At 47.9% G+C, this 22,838-nt stretch overlaps 1 protein-coding gene across 1 annotated transcript in view; it reads left to right on the top strand.

The window, feature by feature from the left end:
* The window catches only part of Usp10 (ubiquitin specific peptidase 10), a 31,531-nt gene that overhangs the window by 4,345 nt on the left and 4,348 nt on the right, over positions 1–22,838 (top strand). The window contains exons 3-11 of the mRNA XM_013012710.1: positions 1,687–1,747; positions 6,232–7,263; positions 14,652–14,743; positions 15,735–15,844; positions 16,976–17,031; positions 17,403–17,506; positions 18,890–18,989; positions 19,794–19,971; positions 21,772–21,980. Of these exons, the coding sequence (XP_012868164.1) occupies positions 1,687–1,747; positions 6,232–7,263; positions 14,652–14,743; positions 15,735–15,844; positions 16,976–17,031; positions 17,403–17,506; positions 18,890–18,989; positions 19,794–19,971; positions 21,772–21,980 (1,942 nt within the window). The remainder of the gene's footprint in view (positions 1–1,686; positions 1,748–6,231; positions 7,264–14,651; positions 14,744–15,734; positions 15,845–16,975; positions 17,032–17,402; positions 17,507–18,889; positions 18,990–19,793; positions 19,972–21,771; positions 21,981–22,838) is intronic.

Here is a 22,838-nt window from a genome sequence, read left to right on the forward strand (position 1 = left end):
GCTTTTTTCTTTTTGCTTATGTGGTGCTGAGGAATCGAACCCAGGGCCTCATGCATGCAAGGCAAGCACTCTACCACTGAGCCACCTTCCCAGCCCCACTGTTGATGTTTTTTAAGACAGGGTCATGCTGTGAAACTCAGGCTGGCCTTGAACTCACCTCCTCTGCCTTCTGAGAGCTTAGATTATAGGCACACACCACCATTCCCACTTAGGTTTTGTTCTTCCTTCAGTAGCAATGATTTTGTCCACTTACCTTACACTGTTTCCTCCTAACCCTCATTGCAGACATGTCCATGTGAAACACTTTTTTCACCTCTTAAATAAGTAAGAGAAAGCTGGAGCTTAGTGGTAGAGTGCTTGCCTAGCATGGATGAAGCCCTGGGTTCGAGTCCTCAGTACCACATACACAGAAAAAGCCAGAAGTGGCGCTGTGGCTCAGGTGGCAGAGCACTAGCCTTGAGCAAAAGAAACTCAGGAACAGTGTCCAGGCCCTGAGTTCAAGCTGCAGAACTGGCCAAAAAAAGAAAAAAAGTAAAGGATATTTAGCAAGAAACCCTTGAGACACGCACAAGACTTTCCCATTGATTGTGTATTTTTATAGTTTTGCAGTGTTGGGGATTGGCTCCAGAGCTTTGGGCTTGATTTCCATTTGGGCTCTTCCGGTAGCCAGTCCTTTTGTGGATTTTTGTGGGGTTTTTTGTTTTTCGTTTTTTTGGTCCTGGGGCTTGAACTCTGTACCTGGGCGCTGTCCCTGAGCTCTTCAGCTCAAGGTGAGTGCTCTACCACTGGAGCCACAACATCACTTCTGGTTTTCTGTTAGTTAATTTGAGATTATGGACTTTCCTGCCCAGGCTGGCTTTGAACTGTGATCCTCAAGTCTTACCCTCCTGAGTAGCTAGGGTTACAGGCATGATGAGCCACTGGTGCCCAGGTGTTTTTGTTTTGTTTTTCAGACAGAATCTTGTTATCTTTACCTTGGCTGGCCTCAAGCTCAAAGTCTTCCTACCCCTGTCTCCCAAGTAGCTGGGATTATAGGTGTACGTCTCCAGGAATCCCTTTCTGCTTTTACAAAGCAGTCATTCTTGTGGTGTTTTACTTTTCTCTTTCAAAAAAGAAATGTGGTATGTGGTTGTTAATTCAGTTATTTAGAGCACTGTGTTAACAAGGAGCCACAGTTCCCAGGCCCTTCCTTCCTTGTGGTGAGCTTTTTCTACTCTGACCACAGACCTGTCCCTGCCTCTTCTGGCTGGGCTGCAGGGCAGAGATCATGAACAAGAAGTGCAGAGGCTCAGGAAGCGTGGTCTTCACCAGTGGGCAGACAGAGCCAGGGGTCTGTGGTCAGACGCCAAGAAGTGTGTGAGGAGGACAGAGGAGCATGCCATAGGCATTCCATTGTAGCTCATTTACATGTCTTCTGCCGCTCATTGTTAGTTTCTCAGCTTCATTTGAGGATTTGTTTAGTAAGGATGACTGTGGGAAAACATTCCTATAGTGTACTCTTTCTCCTTTAAGTTAAGTGAAGACAGTTTAGATTTTACTAACTCTCCATATGTGTCATTATGGGAAAAGTGATGTCTTTGGAAGAGGATAAAAACGTTCCAATAAAGAATTGCCTTAATGAAGTGGTGGCTTGGGTTGGGTTTAACATTGTGTGAATTAACTTTTGTTTTCTGATTGCTCGTGCAGCTCCCTCCGTACAGCGGGACAGCTCTGTGTGGCACACAGGCTGCAGATGACCTGCCTGACGGTAAGCTGGTGCTCTCTTACTTTCTGACTGACTTCTGGCCGTGAGTGCTACCAGGTGGCAGGGCTACCTGCAGACACGTGAACCCACAAGTCATACTTGTGAGCCAGCATTTCCTTTCAGCTTGCAGTTCTTGCCATGAACTGGAGCATATTAAATCACAGAACCACTGACTGCTGGATGTGTAGTTGGATTGATGCTGTACCTGTGTGTTAGCTATTCAAGGTTCAGTTTTGGAGGTGGCTGTTGCATTCTTTGTTCCTTAACAATCCTCAGTGCTCAAGCATGTCTTAGCCACATGGCCCACTTCTAAGGGGCTTCTGTGTCCTATTGGTGAGGAGCCTCCTGGGTCTGGGCTGGCTGACCTCTGAGTGAGTGTGCTTTGTACAACCAGGGGCAACTTGGAGCTATTGTTCCTGCAGTTTGTATTTACATGCAGACTTCACAAACCCTATGGAAATCCAGATAAATAGCTTCATTTCTTGGTCTGTTCCTTTCCTGAAGTTTATCATAGATCCTAGCCTGATTGCTTGGGATGGTGTTTGTGAAGACTCAGCATTGTTTGGTGTGGTAGCAGGTTTGAAGTGGTGGCCATGGAGTCGTGCAGCTACACAGCAGTAGGCTCAAGCCTGTCGGAACCATTTCCAGTGTGGATCACAGTAAAGGCACTTGTTGGCCTCCAGGAAGCTGAAAGAAAAATATTTTCTCAGTCAGGGATTGGGTAGCCTGTTTGGTTGGCATGATTAGATGTGCAGAAATGTTCTAATTACAGTTTACATTTATATGTACACTTCAAAAGACAAGTCTGTATGTAGTCACATCCCAAAGTGATAAGATCTGAAGTCATTCTGAGTGGTGCAGACAGCAGTAACATAGGAGAGCAGATTCAATAATAGCTTAGAACAATTAGTAAAATAAATGTAGTTCCAGGGACCCAAAGTTAGTTGCTTAGCCTGCTGAGACACTGTTCCCGGGTCTGCGGGACATCCTCTGTCTCAGCTGTGCACGGAGCTGGTGTGCCACAGGGGCTCATCGAGAGCCTGGGGATGCCCGTCATGCCTTCCGTTCACTTGGCTCTTTCTGGTTAGTGAGCGGCCTCATCCTTCACTCTGTACCTAGCCTTAGTGCACAGCTTCCGCATCCCCTCACCCACTCTTCCGTTCTCTGCTGCCTTCCCTTTCAGTCTGTCATATTCTCTGCTGGAAAGAGCTGGACTCTTTTTTATCAGCTGCATGAGTAGGGCCAGGCCTGCTTGAAGGCCTCTTTCTCCTGAAGTCTGTTGGGCTCTGGGTATCCTTTACTTTGGTTTCTCTCACAGGACCTGCTCTGCTGTGTGGTAATGACTGCCTTCTTAGATCATGACCAGCTGTGGATGGCAAGGAACATACTCATTTCTGAGTGTCTGTCAGCTGTATACCAGCTGTGTTCATAAACTTTCCCCATGTTTGTGGGGTGAACGAATACTTTAAAATGCTGTTCCTCTGTGCTGCCTCTCACTGCAGACCATGTGAGTGAGCTCCCTGAGCAGCTTCTCTCACCACGTGTGCTTTAGATAGCGCCTAAGAAGGCTCTTCTCACTCCTGTCCCCAACCAGTTATCCTTCAGCTTCCATGGAGCCCTGTTGCTTGATTGAAGCAGGTTACCCTTTTCTCTATCCAGAGGTGTTCTTTTTAACAAAGCTATTCATAGTCTTGTCTTGCCCTTTTGCTTCCGTGTTTGGGTTAGGACTTCCTTAGCTCCTGGCGTTGATGGGAAACCTCCCAGTCCTGCCTGCAGCCTGGGTCATTGCCGTGCCCTGCGCGCTGAGGAGCCTTAGAGGTGTGCTGCCTGAGCAGACCCAAGTTTACCGGGGCTTGTTCTCCTCCTTGCAACTAACCCATCTCCTTGCGGGTACTGAGGTTGAGTTCCCGTCTCCCCGTTGTTAGCAGGCCTCCCTGTCCTTCCCAGCCTAGCAGACCGGGCTAGGCTGTGAGTGTTCCGCAGCTAGAGGAGGAGCTGTCCTGCCTCCATCTGCCTGCAGTTAGGGGTTCACAGTGTGCTGTTTTGGTAGTCACTGTACCACTGAGGCACTTCTTTGCTGTCACATAACATTCTAGAATGTTTTTACTCTGATAAGTGAGAATTGAGATTGTCTCTTGGAACTAATCGATTTTGCACAAGCTGCACAGTGCGTTCTAACTTTAATGTGATTTCACAACATACTCCATCTCAGAGAGGAGGCCCCTTTCCCGATGAATGTCCTGCATATCTCTTGGACACTCATTTCAGCCCCTGTGGCCAGCATCACAGTGATACTTGAAAGCAGAACAGATGGCCAGTCCTAGATACAGGTGATAACAATTTATTTTTTTCCTCTTATTTTTCTTAAGAGTAAGGGGGAAAGATTACATTGATAATTTCATTGTATTAGTAGTTTCATATGTAAACTTGTAGGCACTTACTACTTTTCTAAGAATTACGTTTTGCTTTTGGTTAGGATTATAGCCCTTAATATCAGCTTGAGATCAAAACAAATGAACAGTTCTAGACACTCTGGGCCCGTTTCCTGCCTTTCCTGTAACTGGCACCTAACTGGGCTCTCTCTTGTTCTGTTTTTCCTCTTTCAAAAAATGTTCTTTTTTTTTTTGGTCGGTCGTGGGGCTTGAACCTCTGGGCTTGGGCGCTGTCCCTGCACTCTTCAGCTCAAGGAGAGCACTCTGCCACTTGAGCCACAGCGCCACTTCCGGTTTTCTAGTGGTTTATTGGAGATAAAAGTCTCACAGGCTTTCCTACCCAGGCTGGCTTTGAACCTTGATCCTCAGATCTCAGCCTCCTGAATAGCTAGGATTACAGGTGTGAGCCACCGGTGCCCGGCTACCTGTATCTTTATTATTGAAGTCTTCGCCACTCATGGCATTAATCTAGTAAGAGTTCACTTAGTTGACAGTTACCCCTATTCATCTAAGGGCCACTTTGAGGCCTTAGTTAAAGAGGTCAGTGGAGGAGACTAAGAGAAAGACACTGGAAGTGCTCTGAAGTGACTTAGGCGTGGTAGCTATAGAGAAGCCCTGGTAACAATGTCTTATGGCTTAAATTATATTGTCCAAAGTACATATTTTCTTCCTCAGACATAAAGTAAGCTGTAGTAAAGTGTATCCAGGGTCTGGGAGCATAGATCACGTAGATGTGCACTATCTATCCATCGGTCTTTTTTTTTTTTTTTTTTTTGGTCGATGGTAGGGCCTGAACTCTGGGCCTGGGTGCTGTCCCTCAGCTCTTCAGCTCAAGACTAGCACTCTGTCATTTGAGCTACAGCGCCACTTCCGGCTTCTTCTGCTTATGTGGTGCTGAGGAATCAAACCCAGAGCTTCAAGCATGCAAGGCAAGCACTCTACCACTGAGCCACCTTCCCAGCCCCATCTGTCTAGTTTTGTGCTGGTTCCAAGGCTTGAACTCAGGACCTTGAGCTCTCAGCTTTTACTCTCAGGCTGGCACTCACTTAAGACACACTTCCAACCTAGCTTTTCTGGTGCTACTTAGAGATAGGAGTCTCATGGATTTGTCTGCCAGGTTGCCTTCAAACCTCGATCTCCAAAACTCATCCTTCTTGGGCAGCTAAGATTCTAGGCGTGAGCCATCAGCGTCTGGTGGTTTTGTGTCTTTATTAAAAACATGTACTCTTTCACTGAGCTGTAGTCTCAGTGTTAAGGTTTTTTTTGGTTTTTCTTGTTTTTGGGTCCGGTCGTGGGACCTGAACTCTGGGCCTGGGTGCTGTCCCTCAGCTCTTCAGCTCAAGGCTAGCGCTCTACCACTTGAGCCACTTCTGGCTTTTTTCTTTTTGCTTATGTGGTGCTGAGGAATTGAACCCAGGGCCTCATGCATGCAAGGCAAGTGCTCTACCACTAAGCCACCTTCCCAGCCCTCGTTTTTGTTTTTAATGGTGTTTTTTAAGTAGGTAAAATACCTTATTTATTTAGTTAGTTAGTTAGTTGGTCACGGGGCTTGAACTCAGTCTGGGCGCTATCCCTCAGCTCTTCAGCTCAAGGCTAGTTCTCTACTACTTAGGGCCACAGCGCCACTTCTGGTTTTCTGGTGGTTAATTGGAGATAAGAGTCTCATAAACTTTCCTGCCTGGGCTGGCTTTGAACTCCAATCCTCAGATCTCAGCTCCTGCGTAGTTAGGATTACAGGCGTGAGCCACCAGCACCCATCTACTACTTAGTTTTTATTTCAAATTTATTTGAACTTCTACATTCTGAAAATCTTCCTTAGCTGTGCAGGGTGTATAGGCTTTTGTATTTTATATTCTCAGTTAAATATAATTGAAGTTGCTACTACTTTCAACCTATTTATTCCACACAAAACATCACAACTTTAATTAATAAAATAATTTTTAAGATTTCGGTTTTCAGAAAGAAACCAAGTAGTTTATCAGTACTTTTTTAGCATTGGTAGCGTGGTGTGTTTAGCTAGTAAAATATTTACTAATTGCTTTTTTCTCTAAACAGGACAAGAATATCAGAGAATTGAGTTTGGTGTTAATGAAGTAATTGAGCCCAGTGATCCCTTGCCAAGAACCCCCAGCTACAGTATTTCGAGCACATTGAATCCTCAGGCCCCTGAGTTTATTCTTGGCTGTACAACTTCCAAAAAGACCCCTGATGGCATAGATAAAGATGCCAGCTACAGTTCCATTGACTGCCAGTACCCAGGCTCTGCCCTGGTTTTGGAGAGCAGTTCTACTGTGGAGGCAGAAGTTTTAGAAGGTGATGTTTCAGGTGGCTTTGGACAGAGGGAGCGTAAAAAGAAGAAGAAGCGGCCACCTGGGTATTACAGCTACCTGAAGGATGGCGGCGACGAGAGTATTTCCCCAGAAGCCCTGGTCAATGGCCATGCCAACTCTGCAGTTTCCAATAGCGTCGGCATGGAGGACGCAGACTTTATGGGGGATGTGCTCCTGTCGGTTACGCCCAGGACTTGTAACAGCCCCCAGAACTCCATTGACTTCATCAACGACACTGTGCCTGGCAGTCCTTTCCCCGGAGCACTGGACGATGGCGATGCCAGGACTGCAGGGCCGCCTGAGGGCTGCCATGGGGCTGACCACGCGCAGCCCTGCCTCTCTGCAGATAGCCCGCTAAGGACAGCAGTGGCACAGCCCTACATTGGCCCCTGTACTACTGAGGACCTTCCAGTTGCTAACGGACAAATACTTGAATCCTCGGGCCAGGGCACAGCTGCCAACGGGGTGGAGTTGCACGCCGTAGAGAGCATAGACTCGGACCCTGCTAAGCTCGGGAGCGCATCCCCTCCTGCCGAAAGCGCGGTTTCTGCGTCGGGCGCCATTCCCATTAGTCAGCCTGCCAAGTCCTGGGCCAGCCTCTTCCATGATTCTAAGCCCTCTTCCTCCTCGCCTGTGGCGTGTGTGGGAACTAAATGCTCCCCTCCTGCCCCATCCCCCCTGGTCTCTGAAAAGCATATTGAAGTCAAAGAAGGGCTCGTTCCAGTTTCAGAGGATCCTGTAGCCATAAAGATTGCAGGTACAGTCTAACAGGTGCAGGTTGAGTGGAGGTGGAAGCCAACCTGCTGAATCGAGACAGTCATGGCTTACTCACTGAGCTGGATTGCTAGCGCAGCAGTTGTAGACCACCAGTGCATTTACAGTATCTAAAAGTAAAGTAATCTAAAAATCAAGAAAGGGCTGGAGATGCAGCTCAGCGGTAGGGTGTTGGCCTACCATGCACAAGGCCCTGGGTTGGATCCCTAGTGCTGGAGAAAAAGGCGTCGGGGGAGGGAGAGGAGTGTCATGCCTTTGTGTTAAGTGGAAAAGCATTCATGTCTATTATGAATTCTTTTTGATTAACAAATTCTGTTTCTATTTCTTGCCTTTGATAAAAAAAATTCTGTTCTACTGTTTGTATAATGAACTTGTTACAGCTGTTAAATACTGTTGATGTGATAATTTCTGAGTGGTACTCACTTTGTACTCTGGTTTTTCTTAAGATATAAGCAGGTGTTTTGTGACTAATCCAGGGGCTTTTACTTAGAATGAACAGTGTTCATTGTCAGGTGTAGTAGCAAGCTGTAAAGTTCATCCTGTTATGGGTGCCTGGAGTTTCATTAGAAATAAAAGCAAGTTCTTTTGGATGGCAGTAGGGTGACAACAAGTAGTTCTGTCTTAAAAAGAGAACATTTATGGCCAGGTATGGTGTTATATCCCTGTAATCACAGCACTCAGCTGAGGCAGAAGGCTTGTGAGTTTGAAGTAAGCCTGAGCTATGTAGCAAGTTCCTGTGCATTAAAATAAAAAGCAAGAACTTTAATTCTTTTTTTGTTTTGAGACCAAGACTCCTTATGTAATTCAGGTTGGCCTGGAACTCTTACTTGTTTTTGTGCTGGTACTGAGGCTTGGGACTCAGGGCCTCACGTACTTAAGTTTTTCACTCAGGGCTGGTGCTCTACCACTAGAACTACTCCTCTGCTTCTGACTTTTTGCTGGTTAATTGGAGATAAGCGCCTTATGGAGTTTTCTGCCTGGGCAGACTACACCACGATTCTCAAATCTCAGGCTCCTGAGAAGTTGGAATTCTAAGCATGAACTACCATGCCTAGCTTGGCCTGCTTCATTTATTATATTTCAATTACAATGTATTCATTACAAGGACCCACTTTCCCAAAGGTAGTGTAAGCCTTAAGCCATTGTGCAGTGTGGTTTAAAGTTTAGTTTTACTCTGTACTGGTAAGTGCATGCTGAGGTGCTTTTTAAAATGTTCATTCTGAGTTCAGAATCATGGAGCATTGGGTGCCCACAGTTACTTTGCAGAGGCAAACTTCCTACACTGGAGAAATGTTCTCACTGTCTTTAAAAGGAGAAAGAAAAGCTTTATTTAAAATAATTTGCAACACTATCCACAGGACTAGAGGCGTGCTATGTTAGTGTTGCCTGTGTTTCAGTCTAAAGTTGATGTGCTTTTTTAAGGCCCTTGGAGAGGGGCTCGGGGTCTCCTGCCCACCTGTGCTGGTGCAGAGGGTGTTGCCACACAGTCAGCTGTGTTGTTGTCTTCTAGTGGTGTGATCAGTGCTAACCAGACTCAGTTCCTTAGTCCTGCTTAGGTTAGGCCAGTTTGAAAGGTGTGTTAACTGTCTGAGCAGAAGCACGATTCCTTTCAGAGTTCTCATTGCTTTGTGCCTGCTTGTTGGCTGCTTTCAGCATTTCCCTGTGAAGTCCTACAGTGGTGGTAGTCACACACGGGTGGGGTCAGGACTAGGTGCAGTGGCAGTCTGGAGTTCCTTTCTTTTTGTCATGTTCTACCTGTGGAAATACTTCATAGGAATATGTTATGGATCAGATTCAATGTCATAGATTCCCTTTAACAGGAATTCCCCTTAGTCTAAATTTAGACTTTTCTTTTTTAAAAATTAATTTCTTTTTTAAAAAATTTATTTTTTGTTTATGTGGTATCAAGGAATTGAACCCAGGGCCTCATGGATGCTAGGCAAGCACTCTACCGCTAAAACATATTCCCAGCCTTAAAAATTAGGTTATTTTTAAAGGTCTTGAACTCTGGGCCTGAGTGCTGTCCCTCATTCAGCTCAAGGCAAGCGCTCTACCACTTGAACCACAGTACCACTTCCGGTTTTCTGGTGGTTTATTGGAGATCAGAGTCTCATGGACTTTCCTGCATGGGCTGGCTTTGAACAGCAATCCTCAGATCTCAGCCTCCTGAGTAGCTAAGATGACAGGCATGAGCCACCGGTGCCTGGCACCAGTTTTTGATCCCAAATTAGTTTAGTTTTTTTTCCAGTGTCCACCTTTCTGGACAAGGTCCCCTGTCAATAAATCTGCTTAAGTAAAAGCTTACTTATTTTTATATAACCTAAGGAAATTGGTATTAGGAAGGCAAATCAATTGTAAAGTGGATCAGGAATGACACGTGAAGCAATTAGAGTGAAGTACTAGCCCACCTTGATTCCTCATATCCATTTATCCCCTTGAAGCCTGCTGCTTGCAGGGCCCCCTTGTCTGTGTCAACATTTTATACCATTGGCGTTCTCCTCCTACCGGTAAGCCCATGTCCAAGAGATGTGAAGGATGAGCGTGTCACTGGAACACTAACCCCAAAAGAAGTATGGATTTAAATAAAGCAGGCCTTCTTAGGAGTAGAGTTCATGTCTGGGGATATTGGCCATTTTCATTAGGAATAATAGCCAGGAAGGGAAGAGGAGGGAATTTGAACATGTGAATAGCTTGTATAGGGCAGTGGCTGCAGAATGTCTCACTTACCACATTCAGGGGTAAGTGTGATGAGTACGCCTGCCGCCTGCCCACGTTAGCACATTTGGCACTCTACATACAAAGCTGCAAGTGGCACTTGAGGCACAGTGCCACTTCTGGCTTTTTCTGCTTACATGGGGCTGAGGAATCGAACCCAGGGCCTCAAGCATGCAAGGAAAGCACTCTGTCACTGACCCAGACTAAACTGTCATTGAGTGTTATAGCACAGCTATTTTATGCTTCATGTTTCAAAGTCATATTTCTGTATAGCTCTAAATGTACCTGAATGATCTGTCCAAGTAAAACTGCAATGAAAGAGAACTAGGTAAAACCTGCTTTTGGAGCCTTTAGCCACATCATCTACTGTGTTGGCTGGTCTGTGATGTGGCACAATGGTTTTATCCCACAGTAGTTGCTAGAGAGCAACAGAGCTATTACAAATTGACTAAATTTCCATGTTCACATGCATTTTATGTAAAAACCAAAATGCGTCCTAAGACTTGTTCTGTGTTTTGGTGGTTTAAAAGTCATACACATACACATACCCTTTAATGGGAAAGATTTTCAAGTAGTTTTGAGTGTACTTCTTTTTGTGCTGGACATATGCACTGTTTCTGAGCTTTTTTGCTCAAAACTAACACTCTACCATTTGAATCGCAGCTCCACTTTCTGCTTTTTTTTTTTTTAAGTGGTTAATGAGAGATAATAGTCCTGTGAACTTTCCTGCATGGGCTAGCTTTGAACTACGATCCTCCGATCTCAAGATTCTAGGCATGCAATGATCAGAGAGAGTGCTCGATCTGAGGAAGTATTGCCCCTTTGTAGAGCACTACTCCTGTGGATGGAGTGTCCAGCCTGTAGCGAGTTTCATGTGCTCTTGTGCTATCTCTGTTGTGAACCGACCTGAGACCCTTTGGTGCTGGCACGTTCTTTGCTTTGTTGCCCTCCCCCTGCGTGGGCACAGTAGCCTGTGTTTTGCGCAGTGATGATGATGATAAGGAAAGCCAGGGCGTGTCCTAGGCGGCTGAGGTGACAGCTGTAGGTCAGCAGCCCAAGTGTAGTCCCCTGTCACAGGCCAGTTATTTTAGCCAGGGGAATGAGCGGAAGTTCTGCACCTTGCATTTTATGGATTTTTAAATGTTAATAGGACCAAATTTTAGGAAAACAAACTTTGATACATAGAAATCTGTGTAAAAATAACCGTAGCTTCTATTGGGAAAAGTTTACAATGCTAGTACTGATCTTGAGTATATAAATTATTTCGGTTGAATCATTTGTGGCAGAGTGTGAACTTCATGTATCTCAAGATAAAGGATGTGAAGCAAGTTAGTTTTTCTGTATGTTAACAGATTTCATAAGAAAGTTGAATAAGAATTTAGCCTGCGTTTTCACAAGAGTGGTGATAAGAGTTTCAGTGTTTCAACTTTTGAGTCATGTGGACATTTCTTCCTGTTCCATCAACACTGTTCTGGGCAGCTGAACCCACTAACTATAGTTGATGTTAACACTGCTATATTTGCTTTAGACTTTTTTTTTGGGGGGGGGTCCAGTCGTGGGGCCTGAACTCTGGGCCTGGGCGCTGTCCCTCAGCTCTTCAGTTCAAGGCTAGTGCTCTACCACTTGAGCCACAGCGCCACTTCTGGCTTTTTTCTTTTTGCTTATGTGGTGCTGAGGAATCAAACCCAGGGCCTCAGGCATGCAAGGCAAGCACTCTACCACTGAGCCACCTTCCCAGCCCAGACTTTTTTTTTTTTTTTTAATGCTAGTCCTGGGACTTGAATTCAGGGCACTGATCCTGGGCTTCTTTGCACATTTGAGCCACAGCTTCACTTAAGGCTTTTTGGTGTTAATTGCAGATAAGAGTCTCACACACTTTCCAGGCTGGCTTCAAACCAAAACCCTCAGATCTCAGCCTCTTAGTAGCTAGTATTACAGGTGTGAGCCACTGACACCTGGCCAGATCTTGTTTTTCAGGGGATTTCTATCCAGATGGTGGAATGCTGGTACTACAGAGCCCACAGTGACACAGGAAAGCCACAGGTAGCCCGGGGAAGAAACTGCTTTCAGTCAGACTTATTGGGAGAATGGAACTGGGGCCTTTTGACAATGCTTATAACAGGTGGAAACTGTATTTTGGTGTATGAAATACTACTAGAATGCAATTTTAGGATCACGATTCAAAGCCAGCCTGGGCAGGAAAGTCCGGGAGACTTATCTCTAATAAACCACCAGAAAACCGGAAGTGGCGCTCTGGCTCAAGTGGTAGAGCACTCTCCTTGAGCTGAAGAGCTGAGGGACAGCGCCCAGGCCCAGAGTTCAACCCCTGGGACTGACCAAAAAAAAGAAAAAAAAAATCTAGATTGCTGACAGCTCTCCAGTCTGTTCTCTTAAAGACTCTGAATCTAAGAATAAATAGTGTGTGGGGTCCTTTGAAAGACGGATGAAGGTGGAAAGAAGTGGCTGAGCACCCTCTCTAGTGAGTGCACCCAGTGTGCTTTGGCTCCGCAGCTGGGTTCTGAGGTTCTGCTTTTCCTTTTGTTTGGTTCTTGCAGTTACTGTACATGCCACTAGGTGATGCTAAGACCCCGGAACGTAATGTTATAGGAAAGGTACAGACTTAAAAAACACCTACCCATCAGATAATCTGAAAAGCAAACCAGAAGTTATGTCAGTTATTAGTTCCTGCAGAGAGTTCAGGTAGAGGGGATAGTTCTTTTTTTTTTTTTTGCGTCCGGTTGTGGGGCCTGAACTCTGGGCCTGGGTGCTGTCCCTCAGCTCTTCAGCTCAAGGCTAGCACTCTACCACTTGAGCCATAACGCCACGCCTGGCTTTTTTCTTTGTGCTTATGTGGTGCTAAGGAATCGAACCCAGGGCCTCATGCATGCAAAGCAAGCGCTGTACCACTGAGCCACCTTCCCAGCCCGAGGGGATAGTTCTGACCTGTGTAATTTCCCAAGTGCTCACAGGAAAGGAATGGGTTTGTAGTTGGCTTCAGGTTGGGTGTGCTCCAGTGGCCAGGGCTCCAGGCTGCTGCAGTCATGCTGGCCAAGCTCACCGCGGTCACGGCAGGAGCTTGTTCCTGTGTGCTGGCTTGTCCTGTGTTCCCCTGGGGAGCAGAGTCCTGTGGTCATGAATGGTGTTGACCATCGGTAGTTGTGTTTCTGAGTGTTCAGAGTAGTCACACAGGAGGGGGGACTGGGAAGGTGGCTCAGTGGTAGAGTGCTTGCCTTGCATCCATGAGGCCCTAGGTTCGATTCCCCTCCCCCCACCCCCCCCCAAAAAAGAATGAAAAACAGAGTAATCACACAGGAGGGAAGTTTCGCATGTGTCGTGGAGGCCTGGCCTTGCTTGGTTCCTTCAGCTGACATCCATGCCTTCAAGACCTGTCCCCATCTCTCCTCAGACTGCGCCTGGAAGATTGAGGGCTCTCCCACCCAGAAACTGGAGTGTGTCCTTCTCACTCCCAGCTCTTTCCCTCCTGTGCCCTGCTGCTGGCCAGGCCTCCTGCTGAGTGGTCCACACTTGTTCTCTGCTCTTGTCATCTGAGTGCATGCTCTCCCCCTTGTGCTGCAGCAGCGCCTGTGTGTGTGTGTGTATGTGTGTGCGCGCGCATGCACACACACGCGTGATGCAGCAGGAAAGATGAATCCTCCCTGCAGTGGAGAAGCTGTGCACGTTGAATGACTTGTGCCTGAGTCTTGGACCTGGTGCAGATAGCCAACACGCGCCCATGTTGTGTGTCTGAAAAACAATACAGGTCCAGGAGCCACACACTGTGGCCACCCAGGTCCTGTATAGTCACAGGCCTCAGTTTCTTCAGAGTAAGTCCAGCCAGTTAGCACTGGTGAGGGTAAAGCACTGCTTGGGGTCATGTCCACGGTCCCAGCCAGTGTTCTCACAGTATTCTTAATGCTGCCCAGGTCTGGGAGACCTGTCTTGTTTGAAGATTTTTTTTCCCTTCTTTTTGGCTGGTATACAGTTTGAACTCAGGACCTGGACTCGGGCTCTCTTGCCTACCTGGTTGATGCTCTTCCCCTGGAGCCACGCCTCCAGCCTCTGTTTTAGAGCATTATTGGTGGTGCATCGCTAAAGTGGGATTTTCGTAGCTTTCTTGAGGCCGAAGAGCTGTCAGCAGGTGAATCTGAGGGCTGAGTGTGAGAGGCTGCATAAACTATGCATAACTGCATAGTTTAGGGAACAGGTTGAATTGGACTGTGAATGGAGAAACAGTACTGTCACCAGAGAGAGGGTCTTTACTCACTGCAGCCAGTGGGCACCATGGTGCTGTGCTGGGCGTGCTGTCAGCTACTGGAGTTCAGATGTAGTGTGTGCGTGTGAAAGGCCCACTTAGTGTCAGAGAGACCTGGTCAGCAGGGAAGGGGAAAATCCCCTCTCCAGCCTCTTCCCTAATGTGTTGCTTTATGTGTTTTCTGGTAATTGTGCTCCTTGGTATATGCAGGTGCGAAGGTCAAGACAAAGAAGAATGGGCTGGGGGCGGTTTAAACTAAATGAGGTGTTAACAAAGGAGTTTTGACAGGTAACCTGCCTTTTGGAAAGGATGTGTACACATGTGGACTAGAAGCTGTGAAGGGGTTTAAGGGCTGCTCCTGGGAATGTCTTTAATCTCTGACACATGCTTCTTGACTCTTTCAGAGCTGCTGGAGAATGTAACCCTAGTGCATAAGCCCGTGTCCTTACAACCACGGGGGCTGATCAATAAAGGAAACTGGTGCTACATTAATGCTGTATCCTTCTTGGACGCACTCCTCCCCCCACCCTGGCTGGCTGGGGTCTCCGCCTGGGTGCATTGGACTTAGGACAGCTTCCTCAAGGCAACTAGTTCATTACTTGGTCTGCCCACCTCGTAGATAGGGTGGTCCTAACCCCAGCTACTCCGCCCTCCAAAAGGACGTGTGGAACAGCTGATGACAATCATTCTCTTACTGGCTTGGGATGGCCCAAGCAATCAAACAGTGAATCCCTTGTGTTGTGATGTGGGCGCCAGCCTTCTCCTGGGTTTACAGGCATGCACGGCCTTGCACAACAAGACAGCGTTCTTAAATGGCTATTTGATTTGTGTCTGTGCTAGGGCTTGAACTCAGGAATCCAAGTTCTCTTTTTCTCTCTCAGCTGGCATGCTACCATTTGAGCCACACTTTCCACTTGCAGGTTTTTACTGATTAATTGGAGATGAGACACGCATGGACTTCCTTGCCTGGGTGGGCTTCAAACCAGTCCTCAAATCTCAGCCTCCCGAGGAGCTAGGATTATAAACATGAGCCCAGTGCCTAGCTTCCAAATTCTTGCGTGTAAAGCTGACCCCTGGATCCTTACATGGACGCAACAAGGCAGCTGTCCTGTGACTAGTTGGTTTATTCTTTTTGGGTTTTTGTCTTCTTGGTTTCTTTAGTTTTTTTTTTTTTTTTTTTAATGCTTCTGTGTGTATGTGTGTGTGCTGATCCTGGACCTTGTCCTTGAGCTTTCTTTGCTCAAGGCTAGTACTCTATTACTTGAGCCACAGCTCCACTTCTGGCTTTTTGGTGGTTAGAGATAAGGGTCTCATATACTTTTCTGCCTGGGCTGGCTTTGAACTAGTCCTTAAATCTCAACCTCCTGAGCGGCTAGGATTATAGCTGTGAGCACCAGCGCCCGACATAAGCTCTTGTATTTAATATGTGTCAAGGGAAGTGCTGGGGTTGTTTCCTTTCCTTTACTTGTCTTCCTGCCACAATCCAGACACTGCAGGCCCTGGTTGCCTGCCCTCCAATGTACCACCTGATGAAGTTCATCCCTCTGTACTCCAAAGTGCAAAGGCCTTGCACGTCGACACCCATGATAGACAGCTTGTAAGTAAGGGGTCAGTCTTCAAGGGAGTGGGACTTCCCAGGAGTCATTCAAATTTGAGGAGTTAAAACAATCCTGAGGGGCTGGGAAGGTGTCTCAGTGGTAGAGTGCTTGCCTTGCATGCATGAGGCCCTGGGTTGGATTACTTAGCACCACATAAGCAAAAAGAAAAAAGCTGGAAGTGGCGCTGTGGCTCAAGTGGTAGAGCACTCGCCTTGAGCTGAAGAGCTGAGGGACAGGGCCCAGACCCAGAGTTCAAGCCCCACAGCCAACCCCCCCCCCAAAAAAAAATCCTGATATCCTACACTTCGAATTGTCTAGTTAAAAAGATGCATCATTTGTGATTATGAATGGAATTCGTAAACTTAACTAGAAATGGAGTGTTGTGTATCTGTGTTTCTCAGATTCAGTAGAGAACAATGTAGCCCTTAGCAGGTTAAAATTACACTTAAGCTTGGCAGTGGTGGCTCACGCCTGTAATCCTAGCTACTCAGGAGACTGAGATCTAAGGATCACGGCTCAAAGCCAGCCTGGGCAGGAAAGTCCATGAGACTCTTATCTCCAATAAACCACTAGAAAACAGGAAGTGGTGCTGTGGCTCAAGTGGTAGAGCACTAGCCTTGAGCTGAAGAGCTGAGGGACAGCGCCCAAGCCCAGAGTTCAAGCTCTACAACTGACCAAAAAATAATAATAATAAAATTACACTTAAATTATGTCAAAACTATATGAAAGCCAGGTGCTGGGGACTCATGCCTGTCATCCTAGCTACTCAGGAGGCTGAGATCTGAGGATCATGGTTCAAAGCTAGCCTGGGCAGGAAAGCCCATGATACTCATATCTCCAAGTAACCACCAGAAAACTGAAGTGGTGTTGTGGCTCAAGTGGTAGAGGGCTAGGGTAGCCTTGAGCTGGAGAGCTGAGGGACAGCACCCAGGCCCAGAGTTCAAGCTCCACAACCGACCAAAAGAAAACCCAAAAAACTATTACTGTAGTCAAGATTTAAGGATTCACTAGTTATTGTAGCATTGATCACCTACAATCTACTGTACTCACACTGTGAATATTCTACTTAGCCATTTGTAGTTGCACTTCAAGTATGTCTTCTTAAAAATGTGCTTTTCCTCCCCGTTTAGTGTTCGGCTAATGAATGAGTTCACCAACATGCCAGTGCCCCCCAAGCCCCGGCAAGGTAAGTAAGTTGCTGCCTGGAGTAGGAGTGGGCCTCTTGGACTACAGGCAGTTTGGGGAGGGGGCCCATCCATCCATCTATCCATTTATCCATTGTGAGACTTGAACTCAGAGCCTGGACTCTGTTCCTGAGCTCTTTTGCTCAAGGCTAGTACTCTTCCCACTTTGAGCCACAGCATCACTTTCAGTTTTTTTGTGGGTTAATTGGAGATAAGAGTCTCATAGACTTTGCCACCTGCCCAGGCGAGGCTGGCTTTGAACTGCGATCCTCAGATCTCAGCCTCCTGAATAGCTAGGATTGTAAGCGTGAGCCACTGATGGCCGGTTCTCTGTCCTTTTACTTAAAACACCCATGTCTTGTTTATCTTGCAGCTCTTGGGGATAAAATCGTGAGGGATATCCGCCCTGGAGCTGCCTTTGAACCCACGTACATTTATAGACTCCTGACGGTTATCAAGTCGAGCCTGTCTGAGAAGGTGTGTGACTGCCAGATGGAGTTAGAAGGGGTGTGCCACCTTGCACCTCTGCCTCCGTCTCCAGTGTTGGGACCTGTGTTCAGGATGAGACACCCAGGTTGATGGAGTAGCTGTTGGAGGTGTTTAAAGTGTGTGGTTCTCGTCTTACAGTGAGACCGAGCATAAGAGCTCTCGATATAGTTGGTCACCTGTGATCTGAGCCCTTTCCTGACCGCTCCCCACCAGGTGAATGCAGGAGGCGGGGGCTCAGCTGCTGACTGCTGAGTGTCTGAGGGAGGAGAGCGAGCCCTGGGCTCCTGTGCTGACGAGCCAGATATCCTGCTCTTGCTGCTACTTCATTTGAACAAAGAAAGCAAATTTCCCCCCAGTACTGGGAGGGAAACCCTGTGGTTGCTGGGCAGGCACAATTACCACCCCTACTTCTACCTTCTCAGTTTATTTTTTTCAGATAGTCGCCTACTTTTGCCTACGCAGACCTCAAATCTCAGTCCTTCTACCTCTCCTTCCCACGTAGATGGCGCTACAGCAAAACAACCATGTACCCAGCTCAAACAAGTGTGTGTGTGTGTGTGTGTGTGTGTGTGTGTGTGTGTGTGTGTGTGTGTGTGTGTGTGTGTGTTTTGGTTGGTCACGGGGCTTGAACTCATGGCCTGGCTGCTATCCTTGAGCTGTTTGGCTTAAGGCTAGCGCTGTACAACTTTGAGCCACAGTACTACTTCGTTCTCTAGTGGTTAATTGGAGATTAACCTGCCTGGCCTGGCTTTGAACCGTGGTCCTCAGATCTCAGCCTCTTGAGTAGTTAGGATGACAGGCGTGAGCCACTGGCGCCTGGAAAGCAGGTTTTAAATAATCTTTTCCCCCCACCTGTCCTTTTTCCCTTTTTTCTCTTCATTTTCTCCTTTTTTCTCTTACCTATAATACGGTGTGTATTGTAAAGCAGATTTGAAAAAGCATGTGTAAAACATAAAATTCTTCTTTAGTTCTAGAGAACATTCTTTCTCTGGTTCCCTCCAGGTGCCCGGGGTGTTAGGTGGTAGAGCTGTTGTCGCACCGGGCACTGGGTGGAAGGCGGGTCTTTTATTTGGGGGGCGGGCTCCGGTGGTGGGTCCTGAACTCTGGGCCTGGGCACTGTCCCTCAGCTCTTCAGCTCAAGGCTAGCGCTCTGCCACTTGAGCCACAGCGCCACTCTGGCTTTTTTCTTTTTTCTTTTGTGGTGCTGAGGAATCGAACCCAGGGCCTCATGCATGCAAGGCAAGCGCTCTACCACTGAGCCACCTTCCCAGCCCCGGAAGGCGGGTCTTAGTGTGCCTGCCGACCCTGCCGTGGACCCTGCCAGCCGGGCTGGGGGGTTAGGGCTGACGCAGAGATGTCTGGTTTCCTCAGGGCAGGCAGGAAGATGCTGAGGAGTACTTAGGCTTCATCCTCAACGGGCTTCACGAGGAGATGCTGAGCCTGAAGACGCTCCTCTCACCACACAGCCAAAGTAAGTGATGGTGCGGTGTGGTGGAACGTGGGGTTGTACCGTGTGCCCGGCAGCTCAGTGCAGCAGACCCCCACCCCCACCCCCGCCCCGGAGGAGGCAGTTCCTCTGGAGATAGATAGGTGCTGCGTGCCTGGCGCACACATCAGAGCCATTCCCCAAGCTGCTTCTTTCCTCATAGAACACCTCACTGTTGGCACTGCCTGTCAGATACTCCTGAGAACGTTGCATTTAGATGAATTCAAGTTTATCGAGGGCCTGACACAGGGTAGGCAACTGGTCCTGCTAACCACATGCTGGCTTTGGCCGGGAGCACGGCGGATGCCTGTGTAACTAGTGGGCACTGCAGCTCTTAGCCAATTGTTGTTTCTTTGTGTATCTGCACACGCACTTGGCATGTGTACGCTTTTCTGAATGTTGTGCTCACCCCGGCATCTGTTCCTCAGAACCCCAGGCCCTAGCTAGGGGGAAGCAGCTAGCGCTCCACAGTACCAGCAGCTTCCTTTTGCTTCCTTGTGGTGTTTTTAAGACAGGGCCTCATCTTACTACACAGCCCATCCTGGTCCAAGAAAGAATCCTGCTGCCTCAGCCTCCCCAAAGTGCTGAGATTATAGGTGTATGCCACCGTGCCTGGCCTTTCTAAGACATGCACATGTATGTTGTGTTCGATTGCCATGTTTTCCATGTGGACCACTCCCAGACTCCAAGATAGCAGTTGGACATTGGTTTAGGTGTTGACAGAGAAGTTTTGTTTCCATTTTTCCTCTTTGTGTAAACAGTAACTAAAGCAGACTCTCTCCTTTCCAGAAGTGAGGATTTCCAATGGGCCCAGAAGCCAATTGGTAAATGAGGAGGAGCAGGAGGATCAAGGTGCAGGAAGTGAAGATGAATGGGAGCAGGTGGGTCCCAGGAATAAGACTTCCGTCACCCGCCAGGCCGACTTCATCCAGACGCCAATCACCGGCATTTTTGGAGGACACATCAGGTTTGTGCCATTGGGCTCTGAGGGGCTGCCTTCTGCTAAAGGGAAGGTATGCCTGCTGTTGGCTGGGCACTCTTGGCTTGCCCTTTGCTTGCCTGTAAGAGCGCCCCGCTACCCCGCTGCTCCCAGTGCCTGCTGGTGCTCTGCGGGACCACTGCCCAGGGCCCTGCGCCACACACACACTCCAGGTGCTAGCTCAGTGTGAGATGGTGAGAAAGGCAAGCTGATTGGTCAGAAGTGTTTGTTGGGGGCATTGCATTTATTATGAGATTGCATGTTTTGTTGTGTACAGATGCTATGAAAGGCAGGTCACTACAGAGAAGCAAGTGCTCATGGCTCTTCTCACATTTACCCGTTTGAGTGTGAGTGCAGTGCACTGTTACCTTCTGTAGTCTTCTAGTCACGTGCGCTCTGATCTACACTCCCATCTCCCTTCCACACCGTGCCCTGGTAGTCCTTGCGTTATTCTGTCTCTGTGTTTGACTTCTTGAATTCCACACATAGCATGAGCATACACTATTTTTCCATTTTTTAAATGTCTGTCCACATTGTGGCTAATGGCAATATCCTCCAGTCTGCCTTTTAAAGGTTGAATAGTATTCCACTGTCTGTGCACATCAGTTTCTTTATTCATTTTTCTGAGGATGGACACTTAGGTTGTTCTCATAACTTAACAGTGGTGGTGCATGTATTAGAGGAACTAGAAAGTGAAGTCTCCTGGAGCCGGGGCTGGCTTTGATTGAACTATGGTCCTCAGATCTCAGCATCTGGAGTAGCTAGGATTACAGGTGAGAGCCACCAGCACCTGGCTAAAAACAGAACTCTGAGTCAAGAGGCCCTCGTGATTTCTTCCCCCATTGTCCTTGCCACCCTGGTCGTCCTTCTTTGGAACCCAGGGAGCTTGTGTGGCTGGTGCTGGGGAGGATGCTGGCAGTGCTTGTTAACCTTTCTCCGGGTAAGCTGGCAGCCGGCTCTCCGTGGCGTCTGACCCGTGAAGCCTGAGCACCTGTCCACGCCCGTGCCTGCCGTCTGTACACAAGCTCACTCCAGCTGTAGGACAGAAGCCTTGTTGAGCTCTTGGAATGTTTTCTTGCTGAGGCTAAATGCAAGATGGGCCAAACATAGATTTTATTTTACCCAGAAAACTAAGAAAAAGAAAAATGAAATGGAATACTAGCTAAGAAAACAAAGTTGAATTGGCCTCTCTCTCCCTGGAGCGTTAACTTGTTTTTCTCATCGGGAGTCTGCTCCTCTTCCTTCGGTGTGTCATTCTTATAGGGGGAGCACCATTAAAAATATGCCGTTAACCTTGGAGATTTCCTCGGATTTGGTGAGGAGCTGTGGGAGTGAGAGCGCTGTGGGGTGGAGAGATTGGCTGGAGGTTAGAGCTGCAGGCTTATGTTCAGAGGATGGCATTCAGCAGGGTTTTTTTTTAATTAATTAACTAATTAATTATTTTGTGTCAGTCCTGGGGATTGAACTCTGGGCCTGGGTGCTGTCCCTCAGCTCTCCAGCTTAAGGCTCTACCACTTGAGCCACAGCGCCACTTCCGGCTTTTTCTGTTTATGTGGTGCTGAGGAATCGAACCCAGGGCCTCATGAGTGCCAGGCAAGCACTCGACCACTGAGCCACTTCCCAGCCCCTCAGTAGTTATTTTTAAGTTGGCATGTTTTTGGCTTTTCTGTCCTCTGGTCTGAAAGTGATCCTGAATGATCTTATTCCCAGAGTCTATGCTGCTTCTCCTTTGGTTACTTTTAAGGGTGTGGTGTCTTCAACGTTTTTGTTTTTACCCTCAACTCTTAGGTCTGTGGTTTACCAGCAGAGTTCAAAGGAATCTGCCACTTTGCAGCCGTTTTTCACGCTGCAGTTGGACATCCAGTCTGACAAGATCCGCACTGTCCAGGACGCACTGGAAAGCTTGGTGGCCAGAGAGTCTGTCCAAGGCTACACCACGAAAACCAAACAGGAGGTGTGTTCTGGCGTCAAGGCCCCTGCGGAGGCCCTGGGGAAGCGTTAGGGAGGAGGGGCTGGCCTGGCTTTTCTGGACTGATCATTTGCACGTGTTTAGGATGAAATGGTTGAAACAGTTGTTCCCCACAGTCACTTAGCTGTAATTCCTGTGACACTAGAATGCGCTCCTTCTGGGTCCGCAGCCCCACGTGGTTTCATTCTCTGGCAGCGGAGTTTCCCTGTCCTAGGCTGAGCACTGCTACAAGGCACACAGCACTGGCTCCTGCATGGGGCACAAGCACCGCTTTGACTAGCTGAATCAGGACTCCAGACACACCTGCTTTGCGCATGCTTGTAGATCTTCAGGAATTACAGACTGAAGGAGTGTGAGACACCTGGTGCTTGCTTAGTCTTCCTGTCCTCACCTTAGAGTAGTACTGGGCGAAGGATAGGGCAGTGCTGAGAGAGTTCCGGCTCCTGCTCTCCTCTCCCCACACTGTCCCATGTTCCGTGTCTGAGGTTGTGGCTGTGGGTTCATAAATGTGCTGGGAGGGAGAGCACAGGCCAGCTGGGGCTAGCGCTGCTTCGAGCCGGTCACAGTATTCTCGTGAAGTTGGGTTGATCACAGGCAGTGGTGCTTGCAGGTAATGTGTAGTGTGGCGACTGCTGACCCGGGCCAGGGTGGGCTCCAGTGGCAGAGCACCTCCAGGGTAACAGGACAGGCCTGCCCTTGTCCTCAGCTTGGGCTGAGTAAAGACCCAGGAGCCGGGCTAGGAAGGTGGCTCAGTGGTAGAGTGCTTGCCTTGCATGCATGAGGCCCTGGGTTCGATTCCCTAGCACCACATAAGCAAAAAGAAAAAAAGCCGGAAGTGGCGCTGTGGCTCAAGTGGTAGAGCACTAGCCCTGAGCTGAAGAGCTGA

Source organism: Dipodomys ordii, unplaced genomic scaffold, assembly GCF_000151885.1.
Source record: "Dipodomys ordii isolate 6190 unplaced genomic scaffold, Dord_2.0 Scaffold18, whole genome shotgun sequence".
In the NCBI taxonomy this organism is placed as follows: Eukaryota; Metazoa; Chordata; class Mammalia; order Rodentia; family Heteromyidae; genus Dipodomys; species Dipodomys ordii.